The 21454-nt window shown below is 43.5% G+C and overlaps 1 protein-coding gene across 6 annotated transcripts in view; it reads right to left on the reverse strand.

The window, feature by feature from the left end:
* SPAG16 (sperm associated antigen 16) overlaps window positions 1-21454 on the reverse strand; it is a 581714-nt gene that overhangs the window by 312917 nt on the left and 247343 nt on the right. For 5 of the 6 annotated variants that reach the window (XM_070933193.1, XM_070933192.1, XM_070933194.1 and 2 more), the window contains one exon: window positions 4094-4279. The exons of the other annotated variant lie outside the window; for it this stretch is intronic. In XM_070933193.1, coding sequence (XP_070789294.1) covers window positions 4094-4279 — 186 coding nt within the window. The remainder of the gene's footprint in view (window positions 1-4093; window positions 4280-21454) is intronic. 6 annotated transcript variants of the gene reach the window in all.

The raw sequence follows: 21454 nt of genomic DNA on the forward strand, positions 1-21454 counted from the left end.
ATACACTAGACTTACCTATTCCCTTAACCATTCATTGTACAATTTAGCTTCCAGACTCCTTTCTCTGAACTCTTTGTTTACAGATAATCAGCAAATTACCACTGAGAATTTTTTTGAAGAGGTTAAATAATAATTTTAATAATTCAGCAAAGGTTTATAAGATTGGCTTGTTTGACAAGGGTTATAAGAAGTAAATAGTTACATCTGGTTGCCATTACTGGACTCTTACCGACAAAGATTGATTGATGTAGCATTTGTCTTTGTTTTCCTTATGTAAGAGATGACAAGAGAGATTGCTTTATTTAGGTAATAAGCTACTGAAATAGTTTTTATTTGCTGGATGAAGGAGGAAGTTATGTCTTTTCTCTCTCTCTCTCTCTTTTTTTTACACCCCTCCTGCTTTTATGTTTCTGTTTATATTTTTTGTAGTTTGTATTGACTTTATTATTTGTTTATAATTTTTAATTATTTGAAAAAAGTAACCTCTCTCTCTCTCATATAAACACATACATACACATGTACTACCAACAGAAGCAACAAATATGCTTAAACACATATATGCATACAGAGGAAACACCTCCTAGGCTGACAGTGCACGTGCATACACAACAGATGCTTTCTATGGCCATAATTGGTAAAAGGCTTAGAAAGAATTCCAGAAGCCAGGCTCTGCAGATCTTTCACAACTCGATATTGTTTCCAACTCAATAGAATGTTAAAAAGAAACAGTGCAAGGGGCTCAGGACCCAACTGTCAGCAGGATTTATTTATTTATTTGATTTATTTGAGGTTGAAACGTTCTGACTATATGAATGAGCATTTCTGAGATCAGGATGTATATATGTCTCTGCATGTATACATCCCCATGTAAAAGTGTGTCACATCCATACATCTGCTGAGATAAAAAAAATATATATTCAGGAATACCTGTTTTAATTGCCAGTCCTAGCTGATGCAGTATGGCAAGTGGGCTATGTGCAAGGCTATGTTTGACTATAGTTCATAGGCAATCTGCTTAAATGTGGCAGATTTTCAAGAGGGAAATACCTTGTGGGGGACATTGCTTCTCCTTGATAAAACATGAAAACAGAGCTAATTGGTCTCAGCTGGCCAATCAATCTTGCTAACTGTGGCTACCGTGCCATTGATAAATGAGTGAAACCAAATGGCAAGCTATTCATCTTATTGAAATGGAACATTGTCATGTTTTGTGACAAAGTTCTGAAGAGGAAATTTGCTTGAAAATTCCAACTAAGCAAAGTGCCCCTTTGGAAATGGATACAGCCTTAGCATTTTTTTAAAAAACAACCACCCATTTTTGGACCCTGATATGGGAAGGGTAAGTTGTTTTATTTATTTATTTATTTTATTTTATTAACATTTATATCCCACCCTTCTCCCGAAGGACTCGGGGTAGCTCACAAGTATAAAATGACAATAAAAACAATATCACTAAATAGCATTAAAAATCCAATTTAAAATCCCACAGTTAACTAAAAAACCCAACCAGATCAGGTGATTTGAGTAAAAATCCAGGTCTTAAGATCTTTGCGGAAGGAACGGAGATCAGGGGCTGTCTGGAGCTCGGTGGGTAATTCATTCCAGAGGGTCGGTGCAGCCACCGAGAATGCCCTCAATCTGGGGGCCACCAGCCAACATTGTCTGGCCGATGGCACCTGGAGGAGGGCAGCCCTATGTGATCGCACTGGGCGGTGGGAGGCCGGTAGGAGGTGGTCCCGCAAGTACCCCGGGGCCGTGCCATGTAGGGCTTTATAGGCGAGAGCCAGCACCTTGAAGCGGATCCGAAAGGCCACCGGCAGCCAGTGCAGCTCGCACAGGAGAGGTGTTACATGGGAGTAACAAGAAGCTCCCGTAACAACCCGCATGGCTGCATTCTGTACCAGCTGCAGTCTCCAAATGCACCCCAAGGGGAGCCTCATGTAGAGGGCATTACAGTTTTACAATAAAGTACAGGAGGTGTGCATTAAAAAGGAGTGTCTATAAACAGGTAGTTGTCTAAATATGGGCAAAGTGACAGGTCCATTTAGTCCTAGGCACTAGGAACCAGGAAACATTGCAGAGGAGGACAAGGATAGGAGCCCTTATTCATGGTACATACTGTAGACTCACAAGCTTCTAATTGCAAAACAGGATCAGATTATGCCTGAACACACTGTACCTATGAGGGTAGGATTCAGATATGTTTTTCTAATTCCACTAATGTTCAGAAACATTATTGAAGCAATAAGCTTTTAAAAAGTAAATATCCTGAAATAGAAGACAATGTCTTTCAAAAAAAGATTAGGCTGAAATTACAATATCTGCCTCTATTACTATATTCTCAACAGATTTTTTAAAAAAATAATATTTTAGGGGGAAAACCATGTTCTTTCTTTTAGACAAATGCATTCAGTTAAATAAAATTAATTAAACAAAATTCCATCTCATATCACGTCTTGGAATATTTCATCAAAAGCATGAATAAACAAAACAATCTTAAATTCTTTGTCTTGTATTCCAGGTAAAAGAACACAACTTGCTTACCTAACTACTTATTAATAACAACATATGAGATTAATACTATTATTATTCATTAATTTACAGTCGGAGATCAAACCAATACATTTGATGAAAATTAAGAAGCCTTCCTTCTGATCATAGGAAAAGTGTATAAGGGATCAATCTACTTAAAAAAGTGAATCATGTTTTTAGGAGCCAGTCATATAAATTATTGCAGGGGCAAATAAAGAAGGATAGATCACTACAATTATGTACAATTATACAAATAGAATCACTACAATTATGCACCTAAGGGGTGTGCATAAGCGCACCAATGTGCCTACCGTCCCTGTCCTAATGTCCCTTTTTATTTATATCCATTTCATGTATTCATAATCTTGTTTATACTTTTATCTGTAATCTTATATATGCTTGACAAAAATAAATAAATAAAAATAAAAATAAATTATTCTCAGCTTCACAATCTAGGGCTGTAAACCATCATTATAAGTCAACCTAAAGTTTCATATCTGCCCAACTGAATGAGTGCCATTATTTACATACTGGTAGTCCAAGCAAGAACAACAATACATGGAAAATTATGGTATTTTTAAATATATTACTAAACTGAAACACAAGATGTAAAAGGACATGAGATACTGTACTTACAAAAGGCTCTATTTCTCAAATATATCATGGTAGTAAAAGCAATTTACAGTAGAGAAAATCAGGAGGAATTAAGATAACCTATACCACAGGTGTCAAACTCGTGGGCCGCAGGCCAAATGCGTCATAAACTAGTCACACCCACCTCCAGTTTAGCGAAGTGGGAAAAAGTCGCAATACATCACGTAATGACAACGTGACACTGCAAATTTGACACCCCTGCCCTACACAGTATTGTTCTGCATAGAATATTGAGTTCATTAAATGGGCAGTAATCTTTCATGACAACCCTTTGCAAAGTAATGGTTTTTATAAAGCAATATGATACAATACATTGTTTTTTTCCTTGTGCTGATGGGTGATGCATAGCAACCTACACTCTTGAGTTCTAATTCCTTTTGCAATCAAGTAGTTCTGACTTCTCTCAAACTGATCTGTGCTTATTATGTGATGGGGGAATCAAGGCAGGACAGGGTATCGGATAAAGAATCTGAACTCTCATCCATTTTTGCTCTGTTCTGCATTTACTTAAGAACCCAGCAATTATTTCTTAAGGTGACCTAAATGTGCTTGTTTCATTTAAGGATAGAGTAGCTGCATTCAATTATTACTTTTTGTGCCTTTCAGTCAGGTTTCGACTCCTGGTAACTGCCTGGACTGGTACCTACAATTTTCTTGGTAAGTAAGGTTTTTCAGAAGTGATTTGCCACTGCTTAAGAATGACTGGCCTAAAATCAGCCAGCTGAATTTATGCCTAAGGCAGGACTAGAAGTCATGGTTTTCTGGTTTCTAACCGAATGCCTTAACTATTACACTAAAGCAGTTCTCTAAATTATTGTTTATTTTGTCTAAAAACACCACCATTTTCTCCCCGTTTAAATTTACACATGTAAAAAAAAAAAAAAACAGATTATAAACAATCACGTACCTGTTCAGGTCCCAGACTTTGCTTGTTTCATCCATGGAGGCAGATGCAACAAAATCACCACATGAATGCCAAGAACAATCCAACACTGCATAGCTATGACCTTCGAGTTTCAGAATGCACCCACCCTTCGTGAAGTCCCATACACGAACTGTTTTGTCTCCACTTGAAGTAACAAGTTTGGATCCACTGTCATTGAAAAACATAAATCTGATTTAGAACTTGAGGAAAGTTCTTACACAGCTGTTCAATTAAATTTCCCAAGTCAATATGATGAAAATCTCCATTTTTCATACTACTAGTATTATTATTACTGTTTATATATTATTTTCAAATGCTCAAAGAAATGTAATACTTTATATTTCTACTTTATAGGAATATACTGTTGATTGGAAGCTGTGGGAAAGGTTGCCTAATCGTGTTTAAGTACTACATTAAAGACAAAGCAGAGTAAGGTGCAAACCAAACAGGATGGAAGAGGAATTCAGCTTACTGATCCCAGTAATAACCAGAGGACTGGTTCCATTTTTTTAAAGATAGGCTTTCAAGAGGAAACTATTTTTTCTACTTAAAATGTGTAATAGTTTAAACCAAGCACACACACACACACAACTTTTAATGTTTAAAATTATTTCCATTACAGTATTAAATTCTTTTTTTATTAAATAATTTTTATTAAACAGTTTGTCTTTAAAAACAACACAAAAGACAATCACACATATATATAAACAAAACATGTCAAAACATAACGTATTGAACATTACATAACATTAATGGTAATTTTACAGCATTTCGTATCAATTTATGTACTTTGCTTTTGTAGTTCTCTATTCTATCATTTCTATTTACTATTCAATAGTAAAATAATTACATTACTCCAACATATATATATATATATATATATATATATATATATATATATATACACACACACATTATAATATTCATTTGTTCTTATCTATACATTTATGTTCGTTTATATTTACCACTCTTTATTTAATGTTGTTCAGTTACTTTAATTTAAGTTTCATCAATATTAAGTTAAACATTTCTTGTTCTGATTTCTATTTTCAAGCCAACTGTACATTTTATTCCATATTTCATAATAGTCCGAATCCTCTCTCTCTTTCAACTCCATAGTCATTTTATCCATCTCTGTGCATTCTAGAATTTTCCTAATTACAGTTTCGTCTGAGGGTATAATTTTTTGTTTCCAATTTTTTGCGAATGTGATTCTTGCTGCGGTAAGTATGTGCAATATAATGCATTGAAGGTTTTTATTCATTTTCAGGTCCAGTATTCCTAATAAAAACAATTCAGGTTTCAAATCTATTTTTTGCTTCGTAATTTCTTCCAACCATTTTTGACACCAATACTTCCTTGTGATGGGGCACATCCACCACATATGATAGAATGTTCCGGATTTATAGTTACATCTCCAACAATTAGGTGATAAGTTGGGATACATCTTGGCCAATCTCACTGGTGGCAAATGCCACCTATAAAACATTTTACAGAGGTTTTCTTTGTAGGTAACTGCTGTTGTGAGTTTGTAGTTCCTTTCCCATAGTTTGTCCCATTGTTCTAATTCTATGTTGTGGCTGAAATTCCTTCCCCAACTAATCATCGTTTCTTTTACAACTTCCTCCTCCATTTTATGTCTTAGTAGAAATTTATATAATTTTGTAATAATTTTTCCTTCTGTTCCCAATTTTATCCAACTCCAATTGTTTTTCATATATGCCGAATTGTTCTTAATCTTTTTTTAGTCTTGTTTTGATTTGTAGGTAGGGCCACCATTCTATATTTATTCCTTGTGTTTTCAATGTTTGCACTGATTTTAATTCTCCTTTCTTGTCTAAAATTTCTGAGTATCTTACATTTTACTGTATTTGGGTGTGTCATTGCCTCCATTGTCGATAACCAATTTGAGATTTTCATATAGTGGTGTTTTTTAATCTTTACCCAGACATTGTATAGAGAATTCCTTATTATATGCCTCTGAAAATATGAATGTGTTTTATTTTTACCTTCCCATAGAAACCCGTGCCAACCTAGTTGGAGATCGTACCCTTCTAATGCTAATATTTTTTTGTTTTTAAGTTGAGTCCAATCTCTTAATCATGTCAGCACTGCTGCCTGGTAGTAGAGCTCCCAGTCTGGGAGACCGAAACCCCTGTGGTTCCTACTATCTTGTAACAGCTTAAATTTAATGCAAGGTTTTTTACCTGCTGAAGAAAAATGCTTTTAAAAGCCTCTGATGATCCCAGCTGAGTTGCCTAATCGGCAGAGGCTTTTAAAAGCATTTTTTTACAACCTCTTCAGAGGTTGTAGAAAAAATGGTTTTAAAAGTTTTTTTAAAAAAGTTGGCCACGCCCACCCAGTCACATTCCCCCACCACCAAGCCACACCTACAGAACCGGTAGTAACAAATTTTACATTTCACCACTAATGTATTTGTCAAGAGTATTGTCAGGATTGCTGTGACTATAAGATTAGTTACAAACTGCAAACATTCAAACAGGCCAATCTCCGTCTTGCAATTAACTACAAGCCTCCCCCGCCCTAGTTAATTGCTCACTGACTCACTATATAAGTAGGAGCTTGTTGCCTGCCAAAACGATTCAGCAAGGCAAGGCAAGCCAAGCCAGCCGAGAGCCAAGAAGCCCGAAGAAGCCTGGACTCAGAGAGCTGAGTAAAGAGACAGAGCTGGAACAAAGTTACTGCCTGATGCATGAGCTAGAGCTGAAGCTCAGAGCCAGAGAGCCAGAGAGAAAGGAGAAGAGAGCTTGCCTTTGCTGAGCTGAGCATGCAAGCCAACATATGCCTGCAAGCTAGCATCTGCTGTTGTCTCTGAGCTGTAGTTGCTGCTGCTGCTGCTGAAGCCACGACCAAGAGGAAGAGCTGGAGAATTTCCCTGCCAGTTTCCTGCCACCAGCTTCAAACCACGATGCTGATTGGATCAACTCTACAGATGACTTGATTCACAGAAGCTCTCTACAGGACATTTTCACTCATCACTGCTGAGAAGCCTACGCTGCCGGTTCACACTGCCTCGATGATATACCGATCCTGAAACTACTTAGTGTTGTATTAGCTTTTGCCTTTCCCTTTGGAAAGGGTTAAGAGGACTGGTTTCAGTATTGCAGGAGAGGAACTTGGAGAGACGGCCTGGCTTCAGCTAATGAAGATAAGTGTTAGTTATTGATGTGTTTTAAAGACATTTGTCCTTTTTTTTAATGTTTCTAGTAAAGTATATTTTTACAAGACTCCTCTGTCAGTTTCATTTCAGCTCCAGTGCATTCGTTGGGACAAACTTCAACCTCCCGTAACAGTATTACTATTGTTACATAAGATAATTCATATAGGAGTTTAATAGAAGTCTGATTTAAAAAGATGTTTAATCAAATGAGCCTTGATAGTACAGTGGTCTACGCACCCTGTTATTAACACAGCTGCCTGCAATTTACTGCTGGTTCGAATCTCTCCAAGGCTCAAGGTTGACTCAGCCTTCCATCCTTTCTAAGGTAGGTGAAATGAGGACCCAGTTTGTGGGGGCAATAAGCTGACTTTGTATAAATATACAAAAGTATGAAGGCTATTGCTTAACGCATTGTAAGCCGCCCTGAGTCTCCGGAGAAGGGCGGCATATAAATCAAAATTTTTTTAAAAAAATGTCTGATTAAAAAGGAATGCATTTATTCTCAAAATTTATATTTCACCTGATTCCAGGTAGTTTACAATATAGATAAAATGCCAATAAAAATAATAAATAAATAAATAAATAAAAATAATAAAATCCGACTTCCGGTTGGTGAGCTGCAGCGACATGGTGCTGAGTGAGTGATCGCTACTCCTCAACACCGCCTGTCACCACGTTTTGGGGATCCCTTCGGGGGCGCGGGACCTGGAGAGCCCCGCGGACAATAGAGAGAGTCGGGTGAGCGAGAAAGTGAAGCGCAAGCACTTCTCGCAAAAACCGGGCGGCTCTGTCAAACCAGTGTGAGTCAGCCTCTCAATGGCTGACTTGAAGCTGTGGTAGCTGACAACTAGAGAGAAGCAAGGAAGATCGGAGGTTGCAGTGGCATGATCGAAACTTACTTTCCCTGCCTATGTGGATTTGAACATCAAAAAGGGGTCGGCGTAGACGAGCACGAGGGGCTCAGAGTGGAAACGAGCGGCGCCGGAGATCAGAGAGCAGTTTGCCAAGGCACAGAACCCGTCTAGCCGGCGGAGAAAAGGAAAGACTGAGGACGCTGAAACTGCCTGCGTAAAAAGAGGTTTGGTGGACACAGAGAGCAAGCAACACATAAGAACCCAGAAAAATTTTGTTCCTCATTTGCTGGCCATAGCAGGAAGGTGAATTAAGCTGAAGATCGGACCTTACTTGCCTGTACCAGAGAACAGGAAGTGCAGCCATTAAAGAAGCCTGACAGAGCAAAAACTGAAAAGGACAGGCATAGAGACAATCTAGCTGTGAGATTTATCATAGAGCTTCGGCTGTGGCTAAGGAAGGATTGGAGGAGATTGATGACTGAGTGGAAAAAAAAATCAAAATCAAAAAACTTTATCTTTGTGGAAAATACCATTTGTCCCTTATTGCAACTTGATAGCTTTCCTCTTTATTCTTTTTACTTTTGATAACGCTGTCCTTAACTTCCTGACCTTCTGCATAGTAATAGTGTTATTAATAAGAACTGTTAATTTTTAGGTTATTTAAGTTCTGACTTTCCTTGCTTACAAGATATACTCTTATATAGTGTTATTTGATTTGCATTCATTTAATTAATTATCTAAGTATATTCACTTGTACCTATAGTAACTTTGCATATTTTATATATTAACTTATTGATATTTAGTAATATAAGAATTACAGTATTCAGCTAATTAATTCATTGGTATATAGTCATATAGGAGTTTGAAGGAAAACTATTTAAATCTTTTCTAAAAACTATTTAAAAATTATCATTATTTAAAATTATCCTAAAGAGAAAAAAAAAAAGAAGAAGAATATAAGATATTTAGCTAAGATTATAACTGTAATTTATTTAGGTAGCACTGTCATTTAAGTTATTAAAGAAAATCAGAGATTTATTACGTATTAGGAGGGATTGAATTAAGTATTATGAATTCTTATTAGTATTACATTAATTAAGCACAAATCAACTACGTATAAAAGTATAAATTATCTTAGGCTATATTTTTAAGAAATTGATTGGAGTGATATAGAGTGATTAATTGAAATCGACTGATAAATAAATCCTATTCATTTTTGAAGAGGTATAAAAAGAGGTGGCAGCCAGTGCATGAAAATCTGGAGAAACATTGAGAAAACAAAGAACAAAAAATAATTTTGAAAGAAATGACGAGCATGTCGTCAACTATCCTGAAAACAGGGGAAAAAAAACCCTCGAATCCCACCATAACCATGACCTCCCCAGCTACCCAAAAGTCTACGGAAGGACTATCAAAAACAGAAAAAGCCACAGCAACACCAACACTACAAACGGTGCAATCAACTTTGACATTAATCCAAGAAACGATGATGGCTATGCAGGAAAAAATGTCCAGCAATCACACGGAATTAAAATCAGATATCCACCAACTAGACCAAAAGATGAATGAGATTCAAGTGTCAATCTCTAACAATGAACAGAGAATTCAGAAGGCGGAGTTAAGAATAGAACAAAATGAGAAGAAATTGGACATGGTGGACCAGACACTGACGACCCAAAACAAGGAACTCGAAGACTCGTTAATCCAATTGGAGATGGATAGGGCATCGTTCTATCTACGCTTCCAGAATGTTGAAGAAGATAAAGAGGAGGATTTGGGGGAAAAGATGGCCGAATTGATTGTGGAGGTACTTCAACAGGATAAGCACGAGATTATTAGAGAACTGGACGATGTCTATAGAGTCCAAACAAACTATGCAAGAAGGAATAGGCTCCCCAGGGAAGTTCATATTAGGTTTGCGAGAAAAAAAGTAAAAGACATCCTGTATAATATGGCGAGAGAAGGACAAATAACTTACAGAGGAAAAGAAGTGATAATACTAAAACAGGTTCCAAGAAGAGTGAGGGAGACGAGAAAGGATTACAGATTTTTAGCGGTGCAACTGAACAAAAGGAATATATTATTTAGATGGCTCCTGCCAGAAGGGATGCTAATCACCTGGCAGGGGAGGAAAATAAAAATAGACAGTTTGAGCACTGCGCAAGATTTTCTTGATCAGTTAAGAGGTGCAGAAGAAGAACAAAGTAGCAGAGAGGAAATAGAAGTGGTAAATCCAGAAGAGGGGACCGCACAGCAATGGGACATCAAGGAAGGAACCGCAGAGGAGAAGAAGACCGAAGAAGAAGCCAAGGGAAAAAAAGCGAGACCAGTAAGAGCCGTAAGAACAAATAGAAACTAAGACCAGACAAGGAAAACAGAAATGGATGATCTGAAACTAATTTCAGTAAACGTTAATGGACTAAATGAAAGCAAAAAGAGGAAATTAATACTTACAAAGCTAGCAAAACAAAATCTCGATATAATTTGCTTACAGGAGGTTCATATAAAAAAGGATGAGGGTAAATGTCTTGAGTACAAAAAATATGGTAAATTATTTACCTCATTAGCAGGGAAAAAAAAGAGGGGGGTAGCAATCTATGTTAAAAAAGGAATCGAAGCAGAACTGAAATACAATGATACAAAGGGAAGAACCCTTATGGTTGAAGTTACAAGAGACAATGCCAAAATGTTATTAGTGGGCATTTATGCCCCAAATAAAAAACAAGGAGAATATTTTCAAAAGCTTCATGAGCAATTAGGAAAAATGGAATACAATGAAATTTGCATGATAGGTGATTTTAACGGAATTGTGGACCCAGACAAAGACTATAAAAGCAATAAAATTAATAAAAATAAAAGGGCAACTTTACTAAAAGCATTCTCTGATTTAGTTGAGGAAATGAACCTAATTGACATATGGCGAACTTTACACCCAAGTGAAAGTCAGTATACATTCTATTCTAACCCGCAACAGTCATGGTCGAGAACAGACATGGCATGGGTCACCAGGAAGCTGGGCTTAGAAATAGAAATGGCAGAAATCAGCCCAAATACTTGGGCGGATCATAACCCCTTGGAAATAAAATGGAGAAATGCAAAGAGAAAAGAAAAACCAGAGATGGAGGTTCAATGTGAAACTACTGAACGATAACGAGTGTGTAGAAAAATTGAAAGAAGAAGTAAAGACCTTCTTTATAGAAAATGGAAACCAAGGGACATCCCTCGAAATAGTGTGGGATACAATGAAAGCCTATCTAAGAGGGGTAATAATATCATATTTGGCATATAAAAACAAAATAAAAAGAAAATCCTGGGAAGACCTCACTAAACATTTAGAGGAAGCAGAAAGAAAACTCCAGGAAAATCCCGGAGATAAAGTAGCAAAAGAGAACTGGCTGATGTGGAGACATAAGTTAAACATCTTGGATCAAGAGGAGCTAGCTCAAAAAATAAAAAGAACAAAACAGTATTATTTTGAAAATGCTAATAAGTCGGGCAGATGGCTGGCCTATAAATTAAAAAAAGAAAATGAAAAAGGGACAATTCAGATATTAGAAGATGCTGAGGGCAATCTTTTAACTAAAGAAGAAGATAAATTAGAAAGAGCGAGAGAATACTATGAAGCCCTATACAAAGAAGAGCAGGTCTTGGAGGAAAAAATAGATCAATACTTGATGAACGCTGAGCTCCCTCAAATAACTGAGGAAGAGAGAGAGATGTTAAATGCTAAGATAACAACTGAAGAACTTAAAACAGCCCTCTCTAAACTCAAAAACAATAAAGCTCCAGGCCCGGATGGATTCCAGGAGAAATATACAAAAAATTGGAAGAAATATTACAACCCAAATTAATCGAAATTTTTAATGAGGTTTTGATGGGCTCAAAAATTCCTGACTCCTGGAGGGAAGCTCATGTTACACTACTGCCAAAAGAAGGTGCCGACCTAAGACAAATCCAAAATTACAGGCCAATTTCGCTTCTAAACACAGATTATAAATTATTTATGTGCATCATGGCGGAAAGAACAAAAAAAATATTAAACGCCTGGATCCATAAAGACCAAAATGGATTTCTCCCGGGGAGACAAATTAGGGACAATTTGAGAATTGTTTTAGATATTTTAGAGTACTATGAAGAGCACCCCGAAAAGCAGATGGCCTTAGTTTTTTTGGATGCCCAAAAGGCATTCGATAATGTGAATTGGAATTTTATGATTAAACAAATTAGAATAATGGAGTTTGGGCAAAACTTTGAAAAGATGATAAAAATTATTTACGATAACCAGAGGGCGAGCATCTTAGTAAATGGAGATAGGACAAGAACATTTCAGATTAAGAAGGGGGTAAGACAGGGTTGCCCCCTGTCGCCGTTATTATTCATCTTGGTCCTAGAAGTCCTGTTACGAAAAATTAGGAAGAGTGAGGAAATCAAAGGCCTAAAAAATAGGAAGGAGGTCTATAAAACGCAAGCGTTTGCAGATGATGTGGCACTAATATTAGAAGACCCAATAGAATCTGGGCAAAAAGTATTAGAAAAGTTGGGCAAATATGGAGAGGTGGCAGGCCTTAAATTGAACAAATCCAAAACCAAAATATTAACTAAGAATGTATCTGAGGTGCAGCAGAAAGAGATAGAAGGAACTCTGGGACTGCAAGTAGTCAAAAAGACAAAATATTTAGGAATTTGGATAACTAAAAGGTGCTCATCCCTAAAGGAAGACAATTATATCCCGCTAATTAACAAAATGAAACAAGATTTGGACAGATGGAGGAAAACCAAACTGTCACTTATAGGCAAAATTGCCGCAGTTAAGATGAATATCCTCCCCAGATTTCTATTCTTATATCAGAATATACCAATAAATTTAGATAAGAAATTTTTTTCAGAATTAAATAAAAATATTAGGGAATTTGTATGGGAGGGGAAAAGACCAAGGATTTCTCTTAAAATCTTACAGTGTTGTGGCCCCGCCCTCTGAGCCTATCCCATCGGAGGAAGAAAGCTCCGAGCATGAGGAAGAGGAGTCAGCCAGGCCTCCCTCTCCAGGCCCCTCCCCTCTGGCACTATCTCAGGAGCCGGCCGAGGGAGAGGAGATTAGCCGGGAGACAGGTGTCTCAGATGAGAGTGAAGGAGAGACGTCATTCCTGGATGCACGCCAACAAAGGCGCGATAAACGATTGCAGCAGCTCAGGAGGCGTGCTAGGGATTAGAACTGAGTCACTGGACCACATCCCAGAGACTATATAATAGAGGCTAGTGGCCAGTGATCCCTGTGACAAACAAAAACAAACCCTGGATAGTCACTAGAGCCTCGTCCGAAGCTGCTGAGAGGAATATTGTTTTTGTTGGACTCTTGTACGCTGAGTATATTATCTTTCTGTTTCTGTGGAAATAAAAGCACTTGGCAGACGGTGTGTATATCACTGCCAAGTTGGAGATAAAGACCTGGGTGTGTGCCAAGTGCTTCCTTAATCCTCGGTTGGCTGTGTTTGTGTGTGTGTGTGTGTGGACGGGGACAGATCATCTTGTTCGTCACCACATACTCCATCGTTAACCCACGATGGACCAACAGCTACAGCAGCAGTTACAGCAGATGCTGGAGGCCAATCAGCTTCTGCAACAGCAAGTAGCACAGCTAACTGCCCAACTTGCTTTGGGAAATGCCCCTCCACCTCCTCCCCCTCCCCGTCCGAGATGCCCAGTGAATGTGCCAGATAGGTTTTCTGGGCAGCAGGAGATGTTCCCGGCCTTCTTGGGACAATGCCAACTGTTCATGGCGATGAGGCAGGAGGATTTTCCGGATGACCGGGCTCGGGTGGCATTTGTTATCAGCTCCCTCTCTGGCACTGCCGCCCGATGGGCAACGCCTCTGTTGCTGCAAAATAGCCCCTTGCTCCTGGACTATCAGGGCTTTTTGCAACACCTGCGCACCATGTTTGAGGACCCCCTCCGGGTGCAGACGGCAGCGAGGCGCATCAAGGACCTCTGCCAAGGCAAGCACCCCCTGCAGGACTATATTGCGGAGTTCCGACTGCTAGGCCAGGATTCGTCTTGGAATGAGGTGGCGCTGATGGATGCCTTCCAGGACGGCCTCTCCGACGAGATGCAGGACGAGCTGGTTCGTGTGGAGGCGCCACAGACCCTCGACACGCTGGTGACCCAATGCCTGCGCATCGACGCCCGCCTGCAACGGCGACGGCCCCGTCGGGATCTTCCGGAACCACCGACAGCGTCGGCACCCCCGCGTTTCGCACCGACAGCGCCCCGGACCGCACCGTGTTTTGTGGCGATGGCTGAGGAGCCCATGGAGCTCAGAGCAGCCAGACCTCAACTGACGGCCCAGGAGCGGATGCGGAGACGCCAAGGGGGGTTGTGCTTCTATTGCGGCGAGTCTGGACATTTTGCCGCCTCGTGTCCCCGGAAGCGGAGTGGAGCGCTCAAGCCTGTTCCGGAGTCTCGGCGTGACCAGCCGGGAAACGGGCCAGGCCTGGCCTAGGGGAAACCCTGGGTCAGGCACGTGACCATGCCCTGCCGGAGTCGGCGGCTGTGGACTGTGAGCCCCCTCGGCATCTGATTTTGAACACCCGGGTGTTGTTGGCTAACCGGTCGGAGGGGCTCCAGGCGCACGCGCTGGTGGACTCGGGGGCCACCACGAACTTTATGGACCAGGCCTTTGTGGCCCATTACAAAGTCCCCTTGGTTCCAGTGGACCCTCCGTTGAGGGTCGAGACTAGCGATGGGTGGGAACTCGTGGCGGGGCCCATCAAATTCGCTACCCAGCCCTTGCGCCTCGCCATTGGGAACCACGAGGAGGCGATCCAGTTTTACGTAAAGGCGGATCTGCACTTTCCCTTGGTCCTGGGGATGGCCTGGCTTCGGGCGCACGACCCTCAGGTGGCATGGTCGAGAAACGCCATCTCGTTCCCGAGCCTGCAGTGTGTCGACCACCTTCGCCACACCTGTGCCGGCCAGGACGTCTCTGCCCCGAACGTCTCCTTGCCTCCGGAGCTGACGCCCTTCGCTGACGTGTTCAGCGAGAAGGAGGCGGACCGCTTGCCCCCGCACCGACCCTACGACTGCGTGGTCGACCTGATGCCCAACGCGCCCCTGCCCTTGGGACGCCTGTGCTCCATGTCAGAGCCCGAGCTGGCCGCCTTACGGGACTTTCTGGAAAAGAACCTGGCCCGTGGGTTCATCCGGCCTTCGACCTCCCCGCTCTCGGCCCCAGTCCTCTTCGTGAAAAAGAAGACGGGGGACTTACGCCTGTGTTGCGACTACCGGCGCTTGAATGCCATCACAGTGCGGAATCGCTACCCCCTGCCGCTGATCCCGGAGCTGATGGAGAGGTTGCGGGAGGCCTCGATCTTCACTAAGCTTGATCTCCGAGGGGCCTACAACCTGGTGCGCGTGCGAGAGGGGGACGAGTGGAAGATGGCGTTCGGCACTCGGTACGGACACTTCGAGTATACCGTCATGCCGTTCGGGTTGACCAACGCCCCCGCGGTCTTCCAGCACTTGATGAACGACGTGTTCCGGGACATGCTGGATCGGTTCGTGGTGATCTACCTGGATGACATTTTGATCTATTCCCGGACCCTGGAAAGTCACCTCCAGCATGTCCGCCAGGTCCTGCAGCGCCTGCGGGAGCACCAGCTCTATGCGAAGTTGGAGAAATGCTACTTCTTCCAGACTTCCATAGAGTTCCTCGGGCACATCATCACCCCCGAGGGCATCGCGATGGACCCGCGCAAGGTGGAGGCCTTGCGCAGTTGGGAACTCCCGCATCGGGTGAAGGACGTCCAGCATCTGTTGGGTTTTGCCAACTACTATCGGACCTTCATCCCGGGCTTCGCCACCCTGACCTTGCCGTTGACCCAGTCCTTCGGAAGAAGGTCCCGTTCCAGTGGGGACCCCCACAGCAGCAGGCCTTCGAGTTCCTCAAGCAGGCCTTCGTCACGGAGCCGGTCCTGAGGCACCCCAATCCACACCGTCCGTTCGTGGTTGAGACGGACGCGTCCAACGTGGCGATTGGGGTGGTGCTGCTACAGGCTCCGGTGGATGGCGGCACTCTTTTTCTCTGCGCTTACTACTCCCGGAAATTCAATCCTTCCGAGCGCAACTACACCATCTGGGAAAAGGAGTTGCTGGCTATCAAGGCCGCGTTCGAGGCTTGGCGACATCACCTCGAGGGGGCCCGACACAAGGTGGAGGTGCGGACAGACCATCGGAACCTGGAGAACCTCACCACGGCCAGGAAGTTGAACCAGCGGCAGATCCGGTGGTCGTTGTTTTTCGCCCAGTTCAACTTCCACGTCACATACATTCCGAGCAACCTCAACCAGAGGGCGGATGCGCTATCCCGTAAGCCAGAATACTTTTGCCCCAAGGACTCCCTTCCCCCCCAGACGGTGCTGCCAGCGGACTCCTTGGCCGCGGTCCAGGAACCGGTGGACCTGCGGGCTCAGGTGCTGGAAGCGCAGCGACGGGATGACTGGTCGCAGCAGCGGAGAGCGGACGTCGGCCCCGCGTCCCCATGGACCGTGGAGGAGGGCTTGCTCAGGCACCAGGGTTGGCTGTACGTGCCCACGAGTCTGCTCCGAGCCCTCGTCATGAACCAGTGCCATGACAACCCCGCGGCGGGGCACTTCGGCTTCTTTAAGACTTTGAACTTAGTGACGCGGACTTTTTGGTGGCCTCGGGTACGGCACGACGTGCACGCCTACGTGACGTCCTGTGTGACGTGCCGACAGGCCAAAGCCGCGTCCAGCCCCCCTCCTGGACTCCTCTAGCCGCTGCCGACACCGGAGAGACCGTGGGGAGCCATCTCCATAGACTTCCTGACAGACCTGCCCCTGTCCGCTACGTTCACGACCGTCCTCGTGGTGGTGGATGCGCTCACGAAGATGGCACATTTCATCCCGTGCCGCGGCCTGCCCTCGGCCCGCACCACGGCTTGCCTGTTCCTGCAACACATCTTCCGCCTCCACGGCCTGCCGGACCGCGTGGTTTCGGACCGCGGGGCCCAGTTCACGGCCCACTTCTGGAAAAGCCTGATGGCCGCGCTGGAGGTGCAGGTGTGCCTGTCGTCGTCGCACCATCTGGAGACTGACGGGGGCACAGAGAATGTCATCGGCATACTGGAGCAGTACCTCCGCTGTTTTGTCAACCAGCAGCAGGACAACTGGGCCGAGTACCTTCCCCTGGCGGAGTTCGCCTTTAACAACTCCCAACACACCTCCACCCAGATGACCCCATTCCATGCCAACGTCGGATACCATCCACGGCTTTTCCCATTGACCATCATGGACTCCCCTGTTCCCGAGACCCGGGACTTCCTCTCGGAGCTGCAGGCGGTTCAGCAACTGGTGCGGCGGCAGCTGATCCGGGCGAAAGAGGATTATAAACGGTTCACCGATCACGCCCGCCGGGCGACGCCACCGCTGGAAGTTGGAGATCGGGTGTGGCTGTCCACGAAACACCTCCCCATGGACCGGCCGGTGAGGAAACTGGCCCACCGCTTTATCGGTCCCTTCCCTATCGAGGCGGTCATCAACCCGGTGGCCTACCGGTTGACTCTACCCCGCTCCATGCGGCTCCACCCCGTTTTTCATCGGTCCCTCCTGGTCCCTGAGGCCCCCGCGAGCCATCTCCGCCGCCTGCCGACGCCTGCCCCCCCAGCCGCAGCCGACGAGGACGACGCCTCGATGTACAAGGTGGACAGTATCCGGGACTCCCGTTGGCTGAAGGGGCGCTTCCAATACCTCATCGCCTGGAAGGGGTATGGGGCCGAGGATTTCACCTGGGTGGACGCGTCTGTCATTCAGGCCCCTGACCTGGTGCGAGCTTTCCACGAACAGTTCCCGTCCCGACCCCATCCCGACCGTCAGACCCAGGGGAAGGGCCCTGCGGTGGGGGATAGTGTTGTGGCCCCACCCTCTGAGCCTATCCCATCGGAGAAAGAAAGCTCCGAGCATGAGGAAGAGGAGTCAACCAGGCCTCCCTCTCCAGGCCCCTCCCCTCTGGCACTATCTCAGGAGCCGGCCGAGGGAGAGGAGATTAGCCGGGAGACAGGTGTCTCGGATGAGAGTGAAGGAGAGACATCATTCCTGGACGCACGCCAACAAAGGCGCGATAAACGATTGCAGCAGCTCAGGAGGTGTGCTAGGGATTAGAACTGAGTCACTGGACCACACCCCAGAGACTATATAATAGAGGGTGGTGGCCAGTGATCCCTGTGACGAACAAAAACAAACCCTGGATAGTCACTAGAGCCTCGTCCGAAGCTGCTGAGAGGAATATTGTTTTTGTTGGACTCTTGTACGCTGAGTATATTATCTTTCTGTTTCTGTGGAAATAAAAGCACTTGGCAGACGGTGTGTATATCGCTGCCAAGTTGGAGATAAAGACCTGGGTGCGTGCCAAGTGCTTCCTTAACCCTCGGCTGGCTGTGTTTGTGTGTGTGTGCGGACGGGGACAGATCATACAGGGAAAAAAGAACATGGGAGGATTCGGACTCCCAGTTTGGGAAATTTACTATAGGGCAGCCAAACTAATATGGATAAAGGAATGGGTCACTCTGGAAAATAAGAGAATTCTAACTCTAGAAGGTCACGATTTACAGAAAGGGTGGCACGCATATTTATGGGACACAGAGAAGAAAAAGAAAACTTATTTCCATAGACATAAAATTAGGGACTCCTTAATACAAACATGGACGGGAATTAGGCAGAGATACTACGTAAAAGTCCCAAAATGGCTCTCCACGGTGGAGGCACTGATTTACCCCAATAGATGGGGAATGGAGAAACTGTGCAGATATAAAGACATTGTGGACGGAGGAGGAAATATCAAATCAAATGATGTATTGAGAGATCAAGGTATAATTCTAGATTGGTGGACCTATCTGCAAATAAAATCAAGATACCAGAGAGATAAGGATGAATACGGTTTGGAATTAGGATATAATGGAATAGACAAAATTTTGATGGGAACAGGAAAAAAAGCTTTGGCCAAGCTATATAACTATTTATTAGACAAAGAGAGAGCCGAGGATGTAGCCAGAAATCAACTGACAGCATGGGAGAGAAATATTGGGCATAGTCTAAACTTTAATGAATGGGAAGAGGCGTGGAACAAAAATTACAAATTGACAAGAGCTGCCACATATAAAGAAAACCATTACAAAATGCTCCACAGGTGGCATTTAGCACCTGCTAGATTAGCAAAGATGTTTCCCAATATGCATCCAAACTGTTGGAAATGCGGTCATGGTCAGGGCACCTTCTTTCATATGTGGTGGACATGCCCCGAGGCAAAAAGATATTGGAGTAGGATTCGGAGATGGTTGCAAGAAATAATTGGAGAAGATATTGAATTGACACCAGAAATATTTCTCCTGGGAATAGTAAAGAAAGGGTATGGAAAAGAAAAGGTTCATCTCCTGATACACATAACTACAGCTGATAGACTGGCATACGCACAATACTGGAAAGAGAAAGACCCACCACCGGAAGAACTTATTATTAGGAAAATATTGGAGTGCGCAGAGATAAGTAAATTAACCCATGAAATAAATAATGATGAGAATTCATACTACTATAATGTGTGGGGAAGGTGGTAAGAATGGATGAATGATAAAATTAAGGAAGGAGAAAAAGGTGCAGAAACCAATTAGAAATATATAGTACAAGTGACATCAGATTTTTTTTTCATGTAATTATGTATAAACACTGCATATCCGATGTTAAATAGAATTGTTATTATATTTTTATGTATATATAATAAAATCAATAAAATATTTAAAATATAATAATAATAAAATCCATTAATAATAATAATAAAATCCATATAACAAATAAATAAGTAAATATTAAGAACAACAAATAAATCCATTGCTGTTAAATGTAATTAAACACTTTAATGACATAAATAAATAAATAAATAGGAATGTTCTCTGAAAGAAGACTGTTTTAATTGTCATCTGAAACATTACCAAATAGGGCATACTTAAATGTTGGTCGGGGGGGGAAGGAGAAATTGTTCAATATTTAGGTCCCAGTTGCCCTGCTTTTTTTATGGTGAATTGCCAGAGTTTTCTCTTCCTATGAGGTCATGTAAGTTAGGCATTGAGAAAATAATTCTGACCTCTTTAATTGGTCCTTGAAGCTTATTGGCAATCAGTGCATTTCCCACATAACGGGCTATTTTGATAAACTAGTTTGGGTGTTGGGAACCCGTGGCTCCAGAGCCACATGTGGCTCTTTAGGCATTCTGCTGTGGCTCCCTGTCAGGTGATCCCACCACTGGCTGGCCCTACCCCTCGCCCTCCCCTCTCAGTCACTCCTTGCCTGGCCTGAGAAGGTAAGGGTGACGGCAGAGAATGGAGAAACAGCCGGGGCTGATTCTCCAGCGCCTCACTCTTGCTCGAGCTTCTTCCGGCCCTTGTTGGTGCTGAGCATGTCTCAGTCGCTTGGGGAGATGCGCAACCTGCTCTCCACCCTGAGATACTGGCCCGACCCAGCTGCAACTAATGCCGGCCTTGCTAACATGAGGGCTGGTGGGATGGGAATAGGATCCAGGAGGGGACGACGGAAAGGGGGATGGGCCCACAGCACCCAGCTGCAGCTTTAAAACTTGCACGGGGGACTTTTGCCACCTGGAGGACTCTTTTCAATGAAAGCCAGTGGCAGCACTGCTCAACTGGAGTAGTAAAGAAGGCAGCGGAAAAAGGGGACTGACCCTGCTGAACCTTGCACGCCCACCCTGGGGCTCAGCATCAGAGAAAGCTGAAGCACCCTCACCAAAGATGCTCACCCGTCAGCCAGTCTCTCCCTTTCTCCGTATCTCTCTCTCTCTCTCTCTCTCTCTCTCTCTCTCTCTCTCTCTCTCTATATATATATATATATATATATATATATATATATATATATATATATATATATATCTGTGTGTGTGTGTGTGTGTGTGTGTATGTCTGTGTGTATCTCTCTCTCCCTCCCTCTCTCTCTTTCTCTCTCTCTCCTCTCTCTCCTCTCTCTCCAAAAGCCAAGGCTGGGCCAACCCGACAAGCTCTCCTTGGGGCTCTTTGCTACTCCTTTTCTTTCTTCTTCCTCTTTTGGAAATCTGGGCTAGCTGAGGAACAAGCACGAGCCGTGGCAGAGTCTTCCCCTCAGGCAACCCTCCGCCTCCTTCTCGTCCTCCCCCTCCTTCTCCTTTTGTGATCTGCTGGCTGGCTGTGGCGGGGCAGGGAGGGTATGCATGAGCGGGGAGACCCTCCTCAAATGAGAAGCCACCTGCCCGTACACACCT

This window comes from Pituophis catenifer, unplaced genomic scaffold (genome assembly GCF_029215685.1).
Source record: "Pituophis catenifer annectens isolate HBS135680 unplaced genomic scaffold, rPitCat1.0.hap2 SCAF_1, whole genome shotgun sequence".
Taxonomy (NCBI): domain Eukaryota; kingdom Metazoa; phylum Chordata; class Lepidosauria; order Squamata; family Colubridae; genus Pituophis; species Pituophis catenifer.